The sequence below is a fragment of the Equus quagga genome, unplaced genomic scaffold (genome assembly GCF_021613505.1).
Source record: "Equus quagga isolate Etosha38 unplaced genomic scaffold, UCLA_HA_Equagga_1.0 73442_RagTag, whole genome shotgun sequence".
Taxonomy (NCBI): Eukaryota; Metazoa; Chordata; class Mammalia; order Perissodactyla; family Equidae; genus Equus; species Equus quagga.
This window is the reverse complement of record NW_025802777.1, coordinates 476505-493391: the sequence shown is the minus strand read 5'-3', so window position 1 is coordinate 493391 and position 16887 is coordinate 476505. Positions and strand designations below refer to the sequence as shown.

The window sequence follows — 16887 nt, the reverse complement described above, 5'->3', positions numbered from 1 at the left end:
AGGGGTCCTGCCTGTGTCCACACACTGTTGTCAGTATCCCCCGACGTCGCCCCACGAGCAAACGCCATTGCTAGTGCCTCCCGGGGTCGTCCCGTGTCCACATGCCGTTGTCAGTGCCTCCCGGGGTCCTGCCTGTGTCCACACACTGTTGTCAGTATCTCCCGAGGTGGCCCCGTGTCCGAATGCCATTGTCACTGACTCCTGGGGTCACTCCGAGGCGCGGAGGGAGCTTCTGCGGAGCCTCGCCCGCCGCCTGCCTTCCCTCCCCCGAGGCCGCGCGCCGCCAGGGCGCCTTTCCGTCGGAGGACAGCGCCGGCTGGAGGCCTCCCCTTTAAGCCGTGCGCCCCGGAAGCGGTAACGCGGCGGCGCCGGACCGGAAGTGGATGCGGCCGGCGGCGGGCGGCCGGCTCCGGGACCGGCCTCGCGCGGCCGGGCGGGCGTCGGTGTCGCGGCCGGCGGCGCCGCTCAGGCTCGGGCTGGCCCGGCGCGGCCTCGGGGCTGCCCATGGGGCGCGGGGGGCCGGGCCGGTGACGCCGGACGCCCATGGACGCCCCTGCGGGGCCGCTGCCGCCGCTGATCTACACCATGGAGAACAAGCCCATCGTCACCTGTGAGTGCCCGTCGGCGCGGGACGGGGCGGCGGCCGTTGCGGGCAGCCCGGCCCAGGCTCGCCCGCCCCGCGGCCCGGCCCCGCGCTCCCGGCCCGGCCGCTTCCTGGAACGGAGGTGTGGCCGGGGCGGCGGCTGCGGCTGGCCCTCCGACCCCACCGGGGCCGCCTCCGACCTCCTCTGGGGAAGTCAGCAACTTCCCTCCGGTTTCGGCCTCCGACCTCCCCCCGGGGCGACCTTCGACCCCGCCGGGGCGACCTCCGACCTCCTGTGAGGAAGTCAGCAGTCTCCCCCCGGGGACGGTCTCTGACCCCACCTGGGCGACCTCCGACCTTCCCTGGGGAAGTCAGCAATCTCCCCCCGGGCATGGCCTCTGACCTCTCCTCGGGGACGACCTCCGACCCCGCTGGGGCGATCTCCGACCTCCCCGGGGGACGCCCTCCCAGGCCGTTCCGGCTGCAGTTTGACAGCCCGGGGAGTCGAGGGCGAGGAATGGGGGCCCCGCCGTGCACCCCGTCCAGCCCCAAGCGGGAGCTCGCCCCGCGACCGGAGGGACCGGCTTTCCCGGTGGGGACCGTTCCCTCTGATCCCTAGGAGGGCTCCGTGGCTCTCCGAGTTGCGACGGGGACGAAGTTTGCGTGCGTTCTTGTGTTGGAAGACATGGGTTTGTGCTTCGGTGAAGGGTTACCCGGTAGAAGACGCAGGTGATCTTCGGGGCCGTGCAAAGCTGCCTTTGCACGGGCACGGCGGCTTTGCTGATGGAGCGGGGACCCCGGCCGGGCGTTGTCGTGGAGTCCCCGCAGGCCCCTCGGGAGGAGAAACACGTTTTGCAGATGAGCCTGTAAAGGCTGGGTGAGCTGCTCCGCCAGAACGTCCCACTCTGGAATCCACACTCTGGACAAGCAGGCTGGTGCCTCTTTGTTTTGGGGGTCCATTTTTTGTTTGTGACACATTTATGCATATGCAAAGGAATTGTTTTCCTCCTACAGGAAAAATTCCCCCTGATTTTTACAATGGTTAGTTTAGAATTAAATACTTTAAAAAACACGGAGCTTCTGGGAAACGTTGAAATGTTGCCTGGGGTTTTGATGACTTGCAGAGAGGTTTTTCAGACTATTAGGATTTTTAACCTTTAACAGTATTCTCTGTCTTCAGTTAATTTTTTCAAATGGTGTTTCATGCTTTGAAAGGAAGCACTCGTTCTATAGAAGAATTTGGGGGCCTAGGCCGCAGTAGACTGTTCTGTAGGTCTTGAGCACGCTCCTGTTTCTCTCCCTCGATTTAATTTTTTTCTGACTAAAGAACTTTCTCCTGGTATGCTCCCTCTTGTCAGATCCCTGGGAAGCTGTGTGTTTAAAGTTTAACTTTGTTGCTTCAGCCTTAGGTGATAAACTTTCTTAGGAAGTGGGCTGTGTCTCATCTAAATTTGGACACTTGTGTAGTTCAGCAATAGCTGTGTGCTTTTTCCCCCAGAACACTTGTCAACTAAAAGTCTTAAGACTGCACCTTCAGCCCAAGAGGACAGGTGCACGTAAAGCTGATCTGGTGGCCCTGCAAGTCCCAGGTACTTTGTGAGTCCTCAGGGAAGAGGGGCCGTGCTGGGTCTTCCTGTTAGCTTTCGGTGTCCTCCAGATCCTGGAAACTTCTCCCCAAGTGCTGGGCACATTTTGAGTGCTTTATAAATATTACTTGTATGGGTATCCACATATTTAATTATATCTCGTAGCCCTTAGCTTACATTTTAATAGCAATATATTTTTCTAGGCGTTGTGTAAGTACATTTCTGAAGAGGAAGTTCCTAAAGCTCTATTGGATTCAGCTGTGACTAAGTGGGTAAATTGTTATTCTAGCAGTCGGGATTTGAGATACGTGTTTGTTTGTTTTTTTTTTTTTCTGAGGAAGATTAGCCCTGAGCTAACCTCTGCCGCCAGTCCTCCCCTATTTGCTGAGGAAGACTGGCCCTGAGCTAACATCCGTGCCCATCTTCCTCTACGTTATATGTGGGACGCCTGCCAAGCATGGCTTGCCAAGCAGTGCCATGTCCGCACCCAGGATCCAAACCGGTGGGCCCCGGGCCACCAAAGCGGGATGTGCGCACTTAACCACTGTGCCACCGGGCTGGCCCCTGCGATACGTGTTTTAATGTTTAGTTTCATACACTCTTGCATGGCACACAGCTAAAGGACACAGTTTCCTTTCCTGTAGATTTATTAGAATAGCTTATGTTGGAGATTTTTTCCATGTTTAAAGCATAATGAGTAAGTGTTACCTCTACTGACGGCATCTCTGTCTTAAAGGCACAACCTTTCATTCATTGGAGTCTCAGAAAAGAGTGGTTTCAGTAAACTTTTGGAGAAAGTTAGCTGGAAAAAGAAAAAAGGTTCCTTTAAAAGTTGCAAATTTTGTAGCTTTTAAGAAGGCTGACTTCATGGATCAGACTTGAAGTTACGCTTCAGTTTATCTGGGGCTGAAGCTTCGGGAAGCAGTTGTTGTCCTGGCTTCTCCTCATGCTTTCTTTATCTTGTTCCGTTCTTTCAGCTGCACGTTTTGAAGGGCGAAGCTAGTCTAAGCCATATAGACAGAGGTATTAGGAAAATTGCTTTAACAGTCCATCCAGAGACTCTTTATTCTTCACATTTTTGATGTTATGTACATAGTTCTCTTAGTATGCAACATTTTTGTTTTTAAAGTCTACTTGCATCTTTGAAATGTCACCACTTCAGATCTCCTTGAAGACTTATCAGGCCACTGCACTCTTTTTTTTTCTGAGGAAGATCAGCCCTGAGCTAACATGTGCTGCCAATCCTCCTCTTTTTGCTGAAGAAGTCTGGCCCTGAGCTAACATCCGTGCCCATCTTCCTCTACTTTGTATGTGGGACACCTGCCACAGCATGGCTTTTGCCAAGCGGTCCCCTGTCCTCACCCAGGATCCGAACTGGGGAACCCCGGGCCGCTGAAGCAGAACGTGCCCACTTAACAGCTGTGCCACCCGGCTGGCCCCAGGCCACTGCACTCTTATGAGGTCTGTGTTAGTTCATTTTAAAATGGAAGCAGAATTTATGCTGGTTTTCAATTTCATAGAATTTAGGACATTTTACTTCAAGTGAAAATGAATTGTGCATAGACCTTTCTGAGAAGAATGTCGACTGTGGCTGGTTCAGGGAAATTTGCGAACTGTTTATATGTGGCCATGAGAAGAATGCAAAGTCCCCAGAGATTCGGGGTAAATAGAATACATTATTACTTGAAAACCTTGCTGAATTACTTTAATAATATTCTGAAGCTACCTGCAAGCTTTAATGGGCTTCAGTCCGTAGTTAAGTTTCTGGACCTGGTGCAGGGGGACTACCTGAGCAGGAGATCTGCTTCCGCCCAAGACTGGTTAAGCTTGTAAACACTGGAGAATGTATCGGAAATGCGCAGGGATGTCAGCTCAGCTGTTTGTGGCACTGATGATGTGGTGATGTTGGGCAATAGATTACCTAATCATAGCAATGAGAATACCTATGGTGTCATTTATTAATCATGAAAAATGTGCACTGCAACTGAAACAAATCCAGCAGATGCATTTGATCTAAATTTAAGTTTTAGCTTAGATTTTTTTCAACCACTGGCTCAGTTCTCTGCTGTAGAATAAAGACTTAGGTTTCTGATCCGAAGGTATGTTAGGAAAGGCATTCCTTTTCCAGCTGTCTCGTTTAGAGGACAAAGTTATTGTAATTTCACTGATTTGTGACTGTTGTTTGTTGACTGTCGGCATCATATCTAAAATAGCACATACCCTCAATGTGGAAAGGTGCGGTGCTCCATCCAGATGATCTGTTCTCACCAGCCTCTGCTTAGGGTGCTCGTTTCATTTCTCTGAATCTCTGTGTTTGGCGTTCTGCATCTGACATTATACATTTTGAAAGAGGGAAAAAGACAACAAAAATGAGCAGATCTGTAGTGCTTTGTACCTGGTTGGAGTTGGGTTTTTTTCCCCTTGTAGGTTGAAAGTTTTAAATTTGCATATCACAATTTTCCACCGAGCCCGAAAGTATGGTGCTTGTGATTTAACCACTTTCTCAGTTTCATTACCAGAAAAGTCACTTAAAGTGTCTTTTTTTTAAATTGATGCACATAAATGCAGGTCTTGGTCCATGTTAAATGCTTAAGCCAGTAGTGAATGAACGACTGAGAAGTGGGAGAAACGTTTCTCCTTGGCAACCCTCAGTGGTTCCGGGGTTACATTTGGGGCGTGGACGGGAGGACCACCAGATGTGCTGCCCTTGCTGGGTCTGGCCTTTCTGCCTGTGCGTGGTTACATGACCCAGGCGTACGCAATCCCTTCCTCACCTGTGAAGTGGGCACAGTGGTAGTTCTAATCTCAGAGGATTGACATGGGATTAAAAGAATAAATATGTGTAAAGCGTAGTGATCAATGTGCAAAAAAATGTTTGCTGCTCAGGAGCGATTCCTACTTTCTGTGTTCATGGTGCCCTCAGTGTCTCAGTAATTTCTTCATGGCACCTCTGGGCTACAAAGAATATTTAATAATTCCATTTACTAAGTAGTTAGGTCCAAATAATTTTATTAAGTGTTATGTCCTAACAGTAGCTATTTAAGAAAAAATAATGCATATAAATTGGAAGAAAAATTTGTATTTCATTCTTAGATAACCCTAACAACATACTAATGGGATGGCTGCACTTGTTGGGCACCACAGCTTCTTTCACCTGGGAATCAGCTTGGACCTTGCGACCCTCCTTGGCTGTCTTTTCTTTGTGGTACTTACCTTTTAGCACAGCACCCCCCCCCCTTCTGTGATGATAATGATGTCATTCAAAGGAATGAGGAATGTTATGCGATCTAATATTGAAACTGTGAATACCTCAAGTGGGGTCTGGTACCTTTCCAGTGTTGCTATTTCCTCATTAGTTTCAAATATCTCTTGAACGCCTGAGGGTTTGCTGTGACGCCCTGAGGCAGCTGGGGACACAGTTTGGGAACTCACGTTACTCGTATAGGAGCCCACCGCTAGCGTGGATTTGAACTGATCATTTAGAAGTGAAAAGCTTCCTTTTCTATTTGAATTTCAGCTCACATGCCTAATTTACGAGATGTGTTTCTGACAAGTTTTTAGTAAATTAAAATTTTGTTTACGCAAATGACACTTAAGGGTCTGACTTTTTTTTTTAAGTGCTAGTGAACCTCTGGAATAATCGTGTGTGGCAGACATAACACACGCCAGTCTTCCCAGAGAGGCACGGACAGCACGGTGGTGCAGTCCATGCGGTGAGAGAGGAAAGCCTGAGTTGGTCATCTTGCATTGGAAATGCAGGGGGACTTACTGAAGGATTTTTTGTCTAAAAAACGTTTTTTGCCGGTTGACAGAGTATCTTTTTATATGAATTGCACAGCTTAGTGTGTGTGCTCTCACAGTGGACCGTGTGCAGGTCTCCCTTCCCTCTGCTCTCGCCTGGTGGCTTCCGCTCTAGATGACAGACCAGGCGTGGCAGAAGACTGCACGGCCTAAAATACTCCAAAACACACGTTTTTCTCAGCAACCTCCTTCCTTGTGTTTGCCTCCGAGCCTCCTGGGCCTTCTCTCTTCCCTCTCCTGTCTCTCCTCTCTCCATCCTAGTCAAGTCTTTGCTTTGGAACTGCTTTTAACGTGAATTTTGCATGTATTCACAGTATTTTGGTCCCAGGGAATATTTGGTTTTTAAATTCAAAATTGATGACCTTGGGGGCCTGCCCAGTGGCATAGTGGTTAAGTTTGCGTGCTCTGTTTTGGCGGCCCAGGATTTTGCGAGTTCAGATCCCAGACATGGACCCACACACCGCTTGTCAAGCCGTGCTGTGGGAGCGTCCTACATACGAAATAGAGGAACACTGGCACAGATGTTGGCTCAGGGCTAATCTTTCTCAAGCGAAAAAGAGGAAGATTGGCAACAGATGTTAGCTCAGGACCAATCTTCCTCTCCAAAAAACCAAAAAATGATGACTTTGGAGTCATTTGTGACTCCTTTTTTTCTCTCACAGCTGACATTTAGTCTATCAGCAAATATAGTTTTATCTTTAAAAAACTTATCTAGAATTCAGCCACTTCTCCCTAGCTTTACTGCTACTCTCCCAAACCCAAGCCTCCATGTTTCCCTGGGACCACTCCAGTGGCCTCCCAGCAGGCCTTCTGGTCTCTACCCTAGCCCTTGAGGCCAGTTCTCTACAGGGTTAAGAGCAATTCCTCTACAAGAGAAGCCACAGCATGTAATTCCTCCGCTCAGACCCCTCCAGTGGCCAACCCCCTTCTCAGTGTGACATTCACAGACCTTCCTGTGGGCCACGAGACCCTCCCTGACCTACAACCCCCTGGCCGCCCGACCCTGGCCTCCTGGTTGTGCCTGACACCCCTGCAGCCTGCACCCACTGTGGCCTTTGCCGCTGCTGTTACTCCAGCCTGCACTGCTCTTCCCACCCCCTCAGAGGTTCCCTCCCCAACTCTGGTGGCTGCTCAAATGCCACCCAGCTATTGTTCGGCATCCCAGTGACCTTATTCAGTCTTGGTGGCTTGTACTCCCTGATGTACATATTTGTTTTTTATTGGTTTATTGTCTCTCCACCCCTCACCCAGGCTGCCCACAGACTAGAACCTGAGGTGAGTTGGAGGAACTTGGTCTGCTTTGTTCACTGCTGTTTCCGGCACCTGCAGCCGTGCTTGGTATGTGGTAGGTGCCCGTAAATTAAATAAGTAAAGGAGGGAGCACTTCTCTCAGGGAAAACTGCTCTCCATCACTTAATGCTTCCATAAGTTAGAAGTTTTGGTGGCATAAAATTATTTTCTTTAAATACATGTTTTTATCAAGATAAGACAGCTTTGTAGAAAATGCTTGGAGACTTTAAATCCTGATCACTCAGACTTGTTTTTAGGAAACTGCTATGCACGTAGTTTTTTTGATACTGGAACATTCTCTGTTTAGAGTTTTTTTTTTTTTTTTTCCTGCTTTATCTCCCCAAACCCCGCCTGTACACAGTTGTATATCTTAGTTGCAGGTCCTTCTAGTTGTGGGATGTGGGATGCCGCCTCAACGTGGCCTGACGAGCAGTGCCATGTCCGTGCCCAGGATCCGAACCCTGGGCCGCCGCAGCGGAGCATGCGAACTTAACCACTCGGCCATGGAGCCGGCCCCTGTTTAGAATTTTTGAACCGAGGAAATACATGTTAATCTAGTAAAAGAAATCCAGCTAACCGGTATGCCAGGGACTGTATTCTTTGTGGTGATCCTTCTGAGTTGTGTTTGGATATGCTGTCTTTACTGCAAGTCGACAGAAATTTAACTACATCCAAACCAAAGCATTCTTGGGTGGATGCATGCAGCTTCTGAGGTGGAACATTTAGGGTTGAGGGACTGTCAGCCTGGCATTTGGATGAAACCTTGAGAGAAGATATATTTGTAACTTGTTTTTTTGCTAAGGAAGATTAGCCCTGAGCTAACGTCTGTGCCAGTCTTCCTCCACTTTATATGTGGGTCACTGCCCCAGCATGGCTGAGGAGTGGTGTAGGTCCATGCCCAGGATCTGAACCCATGAATCTGGGCTGTTGAAGTGGAGTGTGCTGAACTTGACCACTATACCATGGGGCCAGCCACTATTTGTAACTTTTCAAAGCTAAACTTTAGGGGCTGGTCCTGTGGCCGAGTGGTTAAGTTCATACGCTCCGCTTTGGTGGCCTAGGGTTTCACTGGTTTGGATCCTGGGCATGGACCTAGCACCACTCATCAAGCCGTGCTGAGGTGGCATCCCACATAGCAGAACTAGAAGGGCCTGCAACTAGGATATACAGCTATGTACTGGGGGGCTTTGGGGAGAAGAAGGAAAAAAAAAGATGATTGGCAACAGATGTTAGTTCACAGCCAATCTCAAAACAAAAACCCTAAACTTTAAACCTTAAAAATGCATAGATAAACTGGGATCCATTTTTATTATGAAGAATGGAATCTTGAAGTGGGATTGCTGGCTCAGAAGGTGAGAGCACTTTGAAGTTTGAACCGTGTTTCCCAAGCACCCTGTGAAAAGCTGTTTTCTGAGTTACGCTTCACTGGATAGGATCCATCTTTTTAATTGTCACCAGTCTGATGGATGGGAAAACAAACTTGTAGGTTCTTTTATTTAAAAAAAGAGCTTTATTGAGCTTTAATGTATGTACTATAAAATTCATCCGTTGTAAGTATACAATTTTTTGACTATTAATAAATTTTTCAGGTTGTACAGCCATTACCACATTTCAGTTTTAGAACCTTTTGGTCGCTTCAACGGCCTCCTTTGTACTTGTTAGCAGGTAATCCTTGCTCCCACCCCCAGACATAGGCAGTCAGTAACCTGCTTTCCATCTCTATAAATTTGCATTTTCTGGACGTTTCGTAGAAATGAAATTGTGTAATATGCAGTCTTGGATCTGCCTGCTTTTCCTCGGGTGTTTTTGAGGTTCATCCGTGTCGCACCATTAATGATTTGTTCCTTCTGTTGTTGCTGTACAGTATTCCACTGTATGGATGGGCCACATCTTGTTTATCCATTCACCAGTTGATGGACACTTTCCCAATTTTTGGCTGTTGTAAATAATGCTGTTGTGAACATTTGCCTTTGTGTCTTTGTGTGGACGTGTGTTTTCATTTTCATGGGAAGATTCCTAGGAGCGGAATTGCCGTGTTGTATGATAAGCTTATGTCTGACTTTTTAAGAAACTGCCAGATTATTTTCCAAAGTGGCTGTACAGCTCAACCTTCCCACCAGCAGTGTTTGAAGGTTCCAGCGTCTTCACATCCTCTCTGATTCTTCCTTGTCTGTCTTTTTTATTGTAGCCATCCTAGTGGGCATGAAGTGGTGTGTATCCGATTTTGGTTTTAGTTTCTATTCTCTGATGATTAGTGATGTTGAGCATCTTTGCCTGTTCTTATTAGCTGTTTGTATATCTTCTTTAGTGAAATGTTTGTTCAAATCTTTTGCACATTTTTAAATTAGATTATGATTGAGTTGTAAAGTTTATTATATTTTCTGGATACATGTTCTTTATCAGATAGATGATTTGCAAATATTTTCTCCTAATCTTTGGTTGTCTTTTAATTTTCTTAATGGTGTCTTTTGAAAGGCAAATGTTTTCAGTTTTGACGAAGTCCAGTTATCAGTTTTTTCTCTTGTGGATTGTGCTTTTGATATTGTAGCTCAGGACTCTTTGTCCAGCCCAAGGTCATCATAGTTGTCTGGTGTGCTGATGATGTCTTCTGAATTACCTCTTCATCTGCGTCTGCTCACATTTAGGAAGCATAGCCGAAAACCTGTCTAGAAGATGAATTGGAATAGCACTAGGGAAAGAAAGTGCGTTCTGTGTCTGTATTTTATACGTATGTATTAGCAGTTTTCTAGGGCTGCAGTAACAAATTATCAGACACTGAATGGCTTAAAAACAGAAGTTTATTCTCTCACAGTTCTGGAGACCAGAAGTTGAAAATCAAGGTATCAGCAGGACCGTGCTCCCTCCTGAGGCCGTAGGGGAAGCCCCTTCCTTGCCTCTTCCAGCTCCCAGAAATCCTTGGTGTTTCTTGGCTTGTGGCTGCATCTCTCTGATCTCTGCCTCATCTTCACACGGCCTTCTTGCTCTCTGTGCTTTCTCTTCTGTCTCTTATCACACTCACCGTTAGATTTAGGGCTCATCTAGATAAGCTGGGATAATCTTGTTAGAGATCCTGATCTTAATTATATCTACAAAGACCCTTTTTCTAAATAATGTCCCATTCACGGGTTCTAGGGGTCAGGGTGTGGACGAATCACTTGGCCCTTTCAGCCCCTTCATCACACTGTCTGCACTGGCATCCAGGTGCATACTGGCCAGCACCCCCGCAGGTCTTTGGTTTTCTACTGTTTCTTCTATTTTGGGGGGCTTGTCCTTGCTGTGCTCCTGAGCAACGGAACGATTCCTGGGCATCTGCGGTTTTGGGGTCTAGATGTTGACACAAGGTGGGATGATCTCTCAGAAAAAGATGAACCTTTTCTGCAATCTCTCTTTCCTTAATTTTTTTTCCCTAGAGCATAAATGCCTTTATTTGGCTTCCTGCACATGTGTTATGTGATATTTTGATCCTCAGTATTGTTTTAGGCCTTTGTTTGCAAAATTTTTAAAAAGTGAGCAGAGAAATTTTAAAGAAACTGACAACAGGTTTAAACCTTGCTTTCTCCAGGGAACGTTGTATGTTTGGAAATTTTTCTTATTTTTAACAGGTCTCTTTAGCATTTAGAAGTCATTGCGTGAATTTCAGAGCTGAAATTGTAGGGAGAGCCTTGGAAGTAACGGTGCCCCGTTTGGTCGTCATTCCTGCTGCATCTGTAGCTCACCACTGGTGGGTACTTTTAGTGCAGCTGGGTCACTTAGTAAGTTTCCGAGCATTGAGGTGAACAGTGAGAAGGGCTGTCAGAGATCATTTTGAAGTTGAAGACCTGAGGGCTGGTGGCTGTGCCGGACTAGGGTCCCTCAGTAGTTGGTGGTGCCTCGAGGATAGCGTCAAGGTGGCTGATTCCTCCTCTGCACAGCTCTGCCAGGTACTCGGGGAGTCAGACCTCGTCTGCCTACACAGAAGGGGCTTGTCCCTGAAATTATCCCTCAAGAATGCCTTTGCTGTAGAGTTAAGTAAAATAAAAATATCGCTTCCTTTACTTCTGCAATCTAGGAACTAAGTCAGCCACACTAGAAATTTTTAGTATAATCTTACTCATTCTAAAATTAAATTCATATTCTGAGAACTGGACGCCCAGCAGCATCATTGCTTATGCTGTAGGACTTCGTGTCCTTTGGGGGCCCTGGGTTGCCTAGTGTAGAGTATGAAGGGGTTGGGCCAGATTCACCAGTCAGCGAATACGTAGTCGTCATCTGTTACATGCCAGGTACCATTGCAGGTACTTGGGTTTCCTCCGTGAGCAAAGACCCCAGCTCTCTTAGAGCTATGTTCTAGCAAGAGGAGATGGATGTAAATAGTAATTTATACAATATAACAGGTGATACGTGCTATGGAAAAAGGAAGAAAGAAAAAAAGATAAGAGAAATGTGAGAGTTGTAACGTTTCGAACTTTTATTATGGAAACTTGCAAATATATAAAAAAACCAGAATAGTGTAAAGGAGCTTTAACAATTGTGTGAATTGGTCAATCTCTATGCCCCCCCATTCCTTCCAATCCTACATTATTTTGAAGCAAATGGCAAGCATCACATACATAATTTATCTATGAATGTGTGTGTTATGGACTGAATGTTTGTAACACCCCCCATTCATATGTTGAGGCCCTAACCCCAGTGTCTTGCTATTTGGAGATGGGGCCTTTGGGAGGTGATCAGGATTAGATTAGGTCCTGAGGATGGGGCCCTCATGATGGGATTAGTGGCTTTATCAGAAAAGGAAGAGAGAGAGCTCTCCCTTCCTCCTCCAGCACCCCAAGGAAAGGCCATAGGAGCACCCAGTGGGAGGTGGCTGCGTGCGAGCCGGGAAGAGAGCTCCCACCGGGAACTGAATGACCAGCACCTTGACCTTAGACTTCTAGCCTCCAGAACTGGGAGAAAATAAATTTGTGTTGTTTAAGCCACTCTGTCCATAGCATTTTGTGATGGCAGCTAAGACAGTATGTATCTCTAAAAGATAAGGACTTTTTAAAAAAATTGATGTCATAATAGTTTATAACATTGTAGAATTTCAGTTGTACATTATTATTTGTCAGTCACGATATTAATGTGCCCCTTTACCCCTTATGCCCACCCCCATCCCCCTTCCCCTCTGGTAACTGCTAATCTGTTCTCTTTGTCCATGTATGTGTTTATAAAAGATAAGGACTTTAAAAAAACATAACTGCAAAACCTTTATCGCACCTAAAAAGAATTCCTTAATATTGAATAGTCAATGTTTACATTTCCGATGTGTCTTAAATGTCTTTTTTTTTTTTATCATTTAGTATCCAAATAAAGTTTTTGGATACATCTTTAAGTTTCTCTTAAAATCTTGGTTTCCCCTCCATCTCCCTTTTGTTCCTTGCAGTTTGTTGAAGGGCCCAGGTTGTTCGTCCTGTGGTGGTCTCGCCTCCTGGGCTTTGCCAGCTGCGTCCTATGGTGTCCTTAAACACCATCCTCTGCCCTCTGTGTTTCCTGTGAGATGGTCATTGCAGCCCGAGGCCAGGGCGCATTCAGGTCGGACTTTGGCAAGAGTGTCTCGTAGGTGGCACTGTGTTCCTCCATGAGCAGGAGCGCAGTGTCTGGTGGGGTCTCTTCGTGATGTTAGCAGCCATTTAATCTCACATCATTAATTCTTTAAGGGTTGCCAAATGGTGATGTTCTAATTTCACCATTTCTTCTTCATTTATTAACCGAAATATTTGTGTAGAGAGTGTGTCTGTGTACATACATACACACACACATGTATATACATATATTTATATTCTTGGTTACCCAGTGGCGTAGTTTGTGTGCGAAAGGAAGACTAATGCTTGGTTTCCTTTACAGAATTGTTTTCAAAGTGAGTTGGCTTACTAGTGTCCTTTAGTGGTGCTCAGTTAGTTTAGGTTTTTTTTTGTTTTTTTTTAAGTCTCGTTATGAATTTAGGATTTAAACAACTTGACTTGTTTCAGCCCATTGCAGCTGTCATCCTTACTGAGGTGCAAGTTGTTCCGTCTCTCCCAGTTGGCTTCTCAGTTATAGGGATCTTTGTAATTTCTTTGTTGTCTGCTCTGACAAGATGTCCAGACTCCTTTTGTCCATTTCCTGCTGCCCCTTTTCAGGGGACAGGGCTAGGATGGAAAGGTAAAGTACGGCACAAGGTCACACTGATCTTTTCAATGCAAATTCAGGACCTCAGGGCTTTAATGAACTGCTCTGCCTTCTGTATTCTCTTTGTTCCGGTTCTCATGGGTGGTTGGGGATGACAGAGTTAGAGCGAGGTTCTCAGCCTGGAGCTGCGGTGGAGTGCCCTGGGGGGCTGGGTGCCTGGAGGGCTGGTTAGCACCTGTGGCCGGGCGGGGTGGGGCCTGGGCATTAGTGTGTGCAGCAGACGCCCAGGTGGTCTGGTGCTGCAGACCCAGGAGCCGCGTGTCCCCCTTCCACAGGCTCTGAGTAACTGCACTCTAACTCTGCCATCACAGGCTGACTAGTGGAGACATTTAAACTTTCTGTCATCGTTTTTGTGGCACTTGGCTCAACCCCACTGGGAACGAACAGGTTCCTGTGGTTCAAGCCCCTTGTCCTGCTTCCTCTCTCTGTGGTTACACTGCTAATTGCGTATCATTTTAACTTCATTTAGTTTTTCCTGATATTTTTAGGGAAAGCTTTTTAAAATTTAATTTAGTTTTATAATTATATAAAGTATTTACATGCTTCCAAAATCAAATCTCCCGCACGAGGTAGAGCAGTCTGGCGCACATCCCTGTCCTTTCCCCCTCCCCTCCCGCCTGGGTATTCTCCTTCCATAAGACAATTCGCGCATACTTGTATTTCCCTTACTTTCTTTTTCTTGGTTAAGAGATTGCAAACTACACATACATTTTTCCCATGTCGTTTTTTCCCTCAGTGTTGTCTGGAGAGCATTCCACACTAGTGTATAGAGATGTGTCCATTCCTTTGTCACAGTCCTGTAGAGCTCCATTATGGGGACGTTCCGTGGTGTATTCTCCTAGACCCCATTGGTGATGTCAGAGAATAAGAGGCATAAACTACAACAGAAGTAGAAAGGTTATTTGGGGTCTCAAGAATTGCAACTTGGGAGAGACACATGCGAGTAGAAACTCAAATGTGCTCCGAGGAGAACAGAGGAGATGGGTTAGAAGAGATGAATTACACAGGTTGTTTTGCAAGATTTGTGATTGGCACCAGCAGCATCTATTACCTCTTGGCTACACACGATTGGTTGCTAAGGCCATCCCTAAGGCAGAAAGTTCTTATCTATGGGAGTAAGCATATTTCTTGGCAGAAGGTCAGGATGACAGCAGGGAAGCACAGTTCAAAGGTTATGTTCCATCTGGGTGGAGACGTGTAGAAGCCCCGCTTCCCGGGTGGCCATCCAGCTCCATTTTAGAAGCTTTGACGCACGTTACACCGTTTTGTTATCGTCGTCTGCAGTGGAACTTGAATGGTTTTGTCTTTTGCTGTTTCAGAGTCTCACATCGAATAGCCTTGTGTGTGCGATAGCCTTGTGTGGGCATCTGTCTTCTAATTTTGCTGGGCTATCTGTTGGGATAGATTTCTGGGGCTGCAGTAGACGTGGATGTAATTTTGCTAAATGTTGCCAAATTCTCCTCCATAATGGTGCACCTTTTGAAACTGCAGTTAGACCTTGTGACACGATGACCTTTGAACAGAGTCTTTAAGGAGATGAAGGGGAAATCTGGGGATAGAGCAGCTTGGGGACCCTTCTATCCAAAGCCCAGGACAGGGGCATGCCTGGAGCGGACGAGATCTCTTCTTGAATTTGTGAGTGCTATGATTCGAACTGCTACAGTCATCCTGTTATCTTTATTTAAAAATATACAAACTGTTAAAGCCCGATTCTTCAGTATTCTTTTTTTTTTTTTTGAGGAAGATCAGCCCTGAGCTAACATCTGCTGCCAGTCCTCTTTTTGCTGAGGAAGACTGGCCCTGTGCTAACATCTGTGCCCATCTTCCTCTACTTTATATGTGGGACACCTGCCACAGCATGGCTTGATGAGCAGTGCCATGTCCGCACCTGGGATCTGAACCGGCAGACCTTGGGCCACTGAAGTGGAACGTGCCCTTAACTGCTGTGGCACTGAGCTGGCCCCTTCAGTTTTCTTATATTTAGATGCATTTTTTTGATCTTTCTTTTTCTGTTGAAACTCTTGGATTTTAAGTCTAGTCTTGTCTCTTGAGAGCTAGAGAAGGTGACTGTCGTCCGCTGGTTAGGAGTGTTTGCTTAGACCTCTTTAACACTTGGCCGGGGTGCTAAATTGTCTTTCATTTTGAAAAAGAAAAAGACTTTGGGACTTTGTATCTTGTGACTGGTCTCCCATGTATCAGTTATAGTTTCTTTTCTGCAAACTCCCACGTGTGAAACTTGGTTAATGCTGGCATAGTGTGGTTTTTTCCCTTTGATCACTCCTGGGGGTGGTAATTGTTATGTGGACTGGGTACTGGGAGAGTGAGAGTGTGTCACAGGCAGGGGCAGGAGGAAGGCTGGGTGGTACGGGTGTAACGGGGGAGCTGGGGATCAATCGGGGGGTATGCTGAGTTGTGATTTGAAATCACCGTCGTTTTGGCAGGCGTGACACAGGGTCTGTGACAACTGACAGCCAAGCGAAGATGATCCCTGTCACCTGGCTGCGGGAGCGACTAGTCTTTAAACCAGGCCTCTGCAGTGCACAGCTGCGCGAGGGTCCCTTTGCTTTTCTTCTCAGCTACGTGCCTTCCAGTGGAGAGAGGGCAAGGTTTCCGCATAGAAGGGGGCTCAGTGGCCCAGTCATTGTGAGGCATAGAGTCCCCCTTGATTTCTGTGTGAAGAATCTGGATGGCGTCTGGATCTGTTCTGTTCTTCCTTGTTAACCTTCAGTCCCTGCCCCCACCCCCAAATTTGAAAGCCTTTCGTGTGCGGAGACTGAGGGGCCACTGGGGAGGGTTTCCTTATTCCATGATTATGCATTTGATATTAGTTTTCCCCATGAAAGCGCTATCAATTTGAAGCATTAATTAATTTTCATTACTGCATTGACATTATACATAAATTATAGCAAATACGTTTTACATTTTATTGAGCAGGCTGAAATGACTTCCCAGTTTGTGACCTTGGACTTTTTTCTTGCTGTTGTTGAGGAAGCTTGGCCCTGAGCCAACATCTGTTGCCAGTCTTCCTCTTATTTTTGCTTGAGGAAGATTAGCCCTGAACTAACATCTTGTGGCCATCTTCCTTTATTTTGTGTGTGGGATGCCTGCTACAGCATGGCTTGATGAGTGGTGTAGGTCCGTGCCAGGGATCTGAACCTGCAAACGCCAGGCTGCCAAAGTAGAGCACGTGAACTCAACCACTGCGCCACCGGGCCAGCCCTGACCGTTGACATTTTTATCGTCCATGTGAAAGTCTGTTCTACCAAAGCTGTTGAGGAGAAATTGATTAATGTGCGGTCTGTCGGCAAGCACATGCATTCTTGGGGTTAAAGACTCTGCCCTCTTTACTACTTGTTTTCAGATGGGAGTGAGCCGCCTGTTAGTGAATTGTAACTTTATTTTGTTAACAGCACGCTTAAAGAATGCTGTTTCTACAAAATT

At 46.7% G+C, this 16887-nt stretch overlaps 1 protein-coding gene across 1 annotated transcript in view; it reads left to right on the top strand.

The window, feature by feature from the left end:
• The first annotated feature begins 406 nt into the window (after positions 1 to 406).
• LOC124234250 (trafficking protein particle complex subunit 10) overlaps positions 407 to 16887 on the top strand; it is a 102237-nt gene continuing 85756 nt past the window's right edge. The window contains exon 1 of the mRNA XM_046651499.1: positions 407 to 610. Coding sequence (XP_046507455.1) covers positions 544 to 610 — 67 coding nt within the window. The 5' untranslated portion in view covers positions 407 to 543. The remainder of the gene's footprint in view (positions 611 to 16887) is intronic.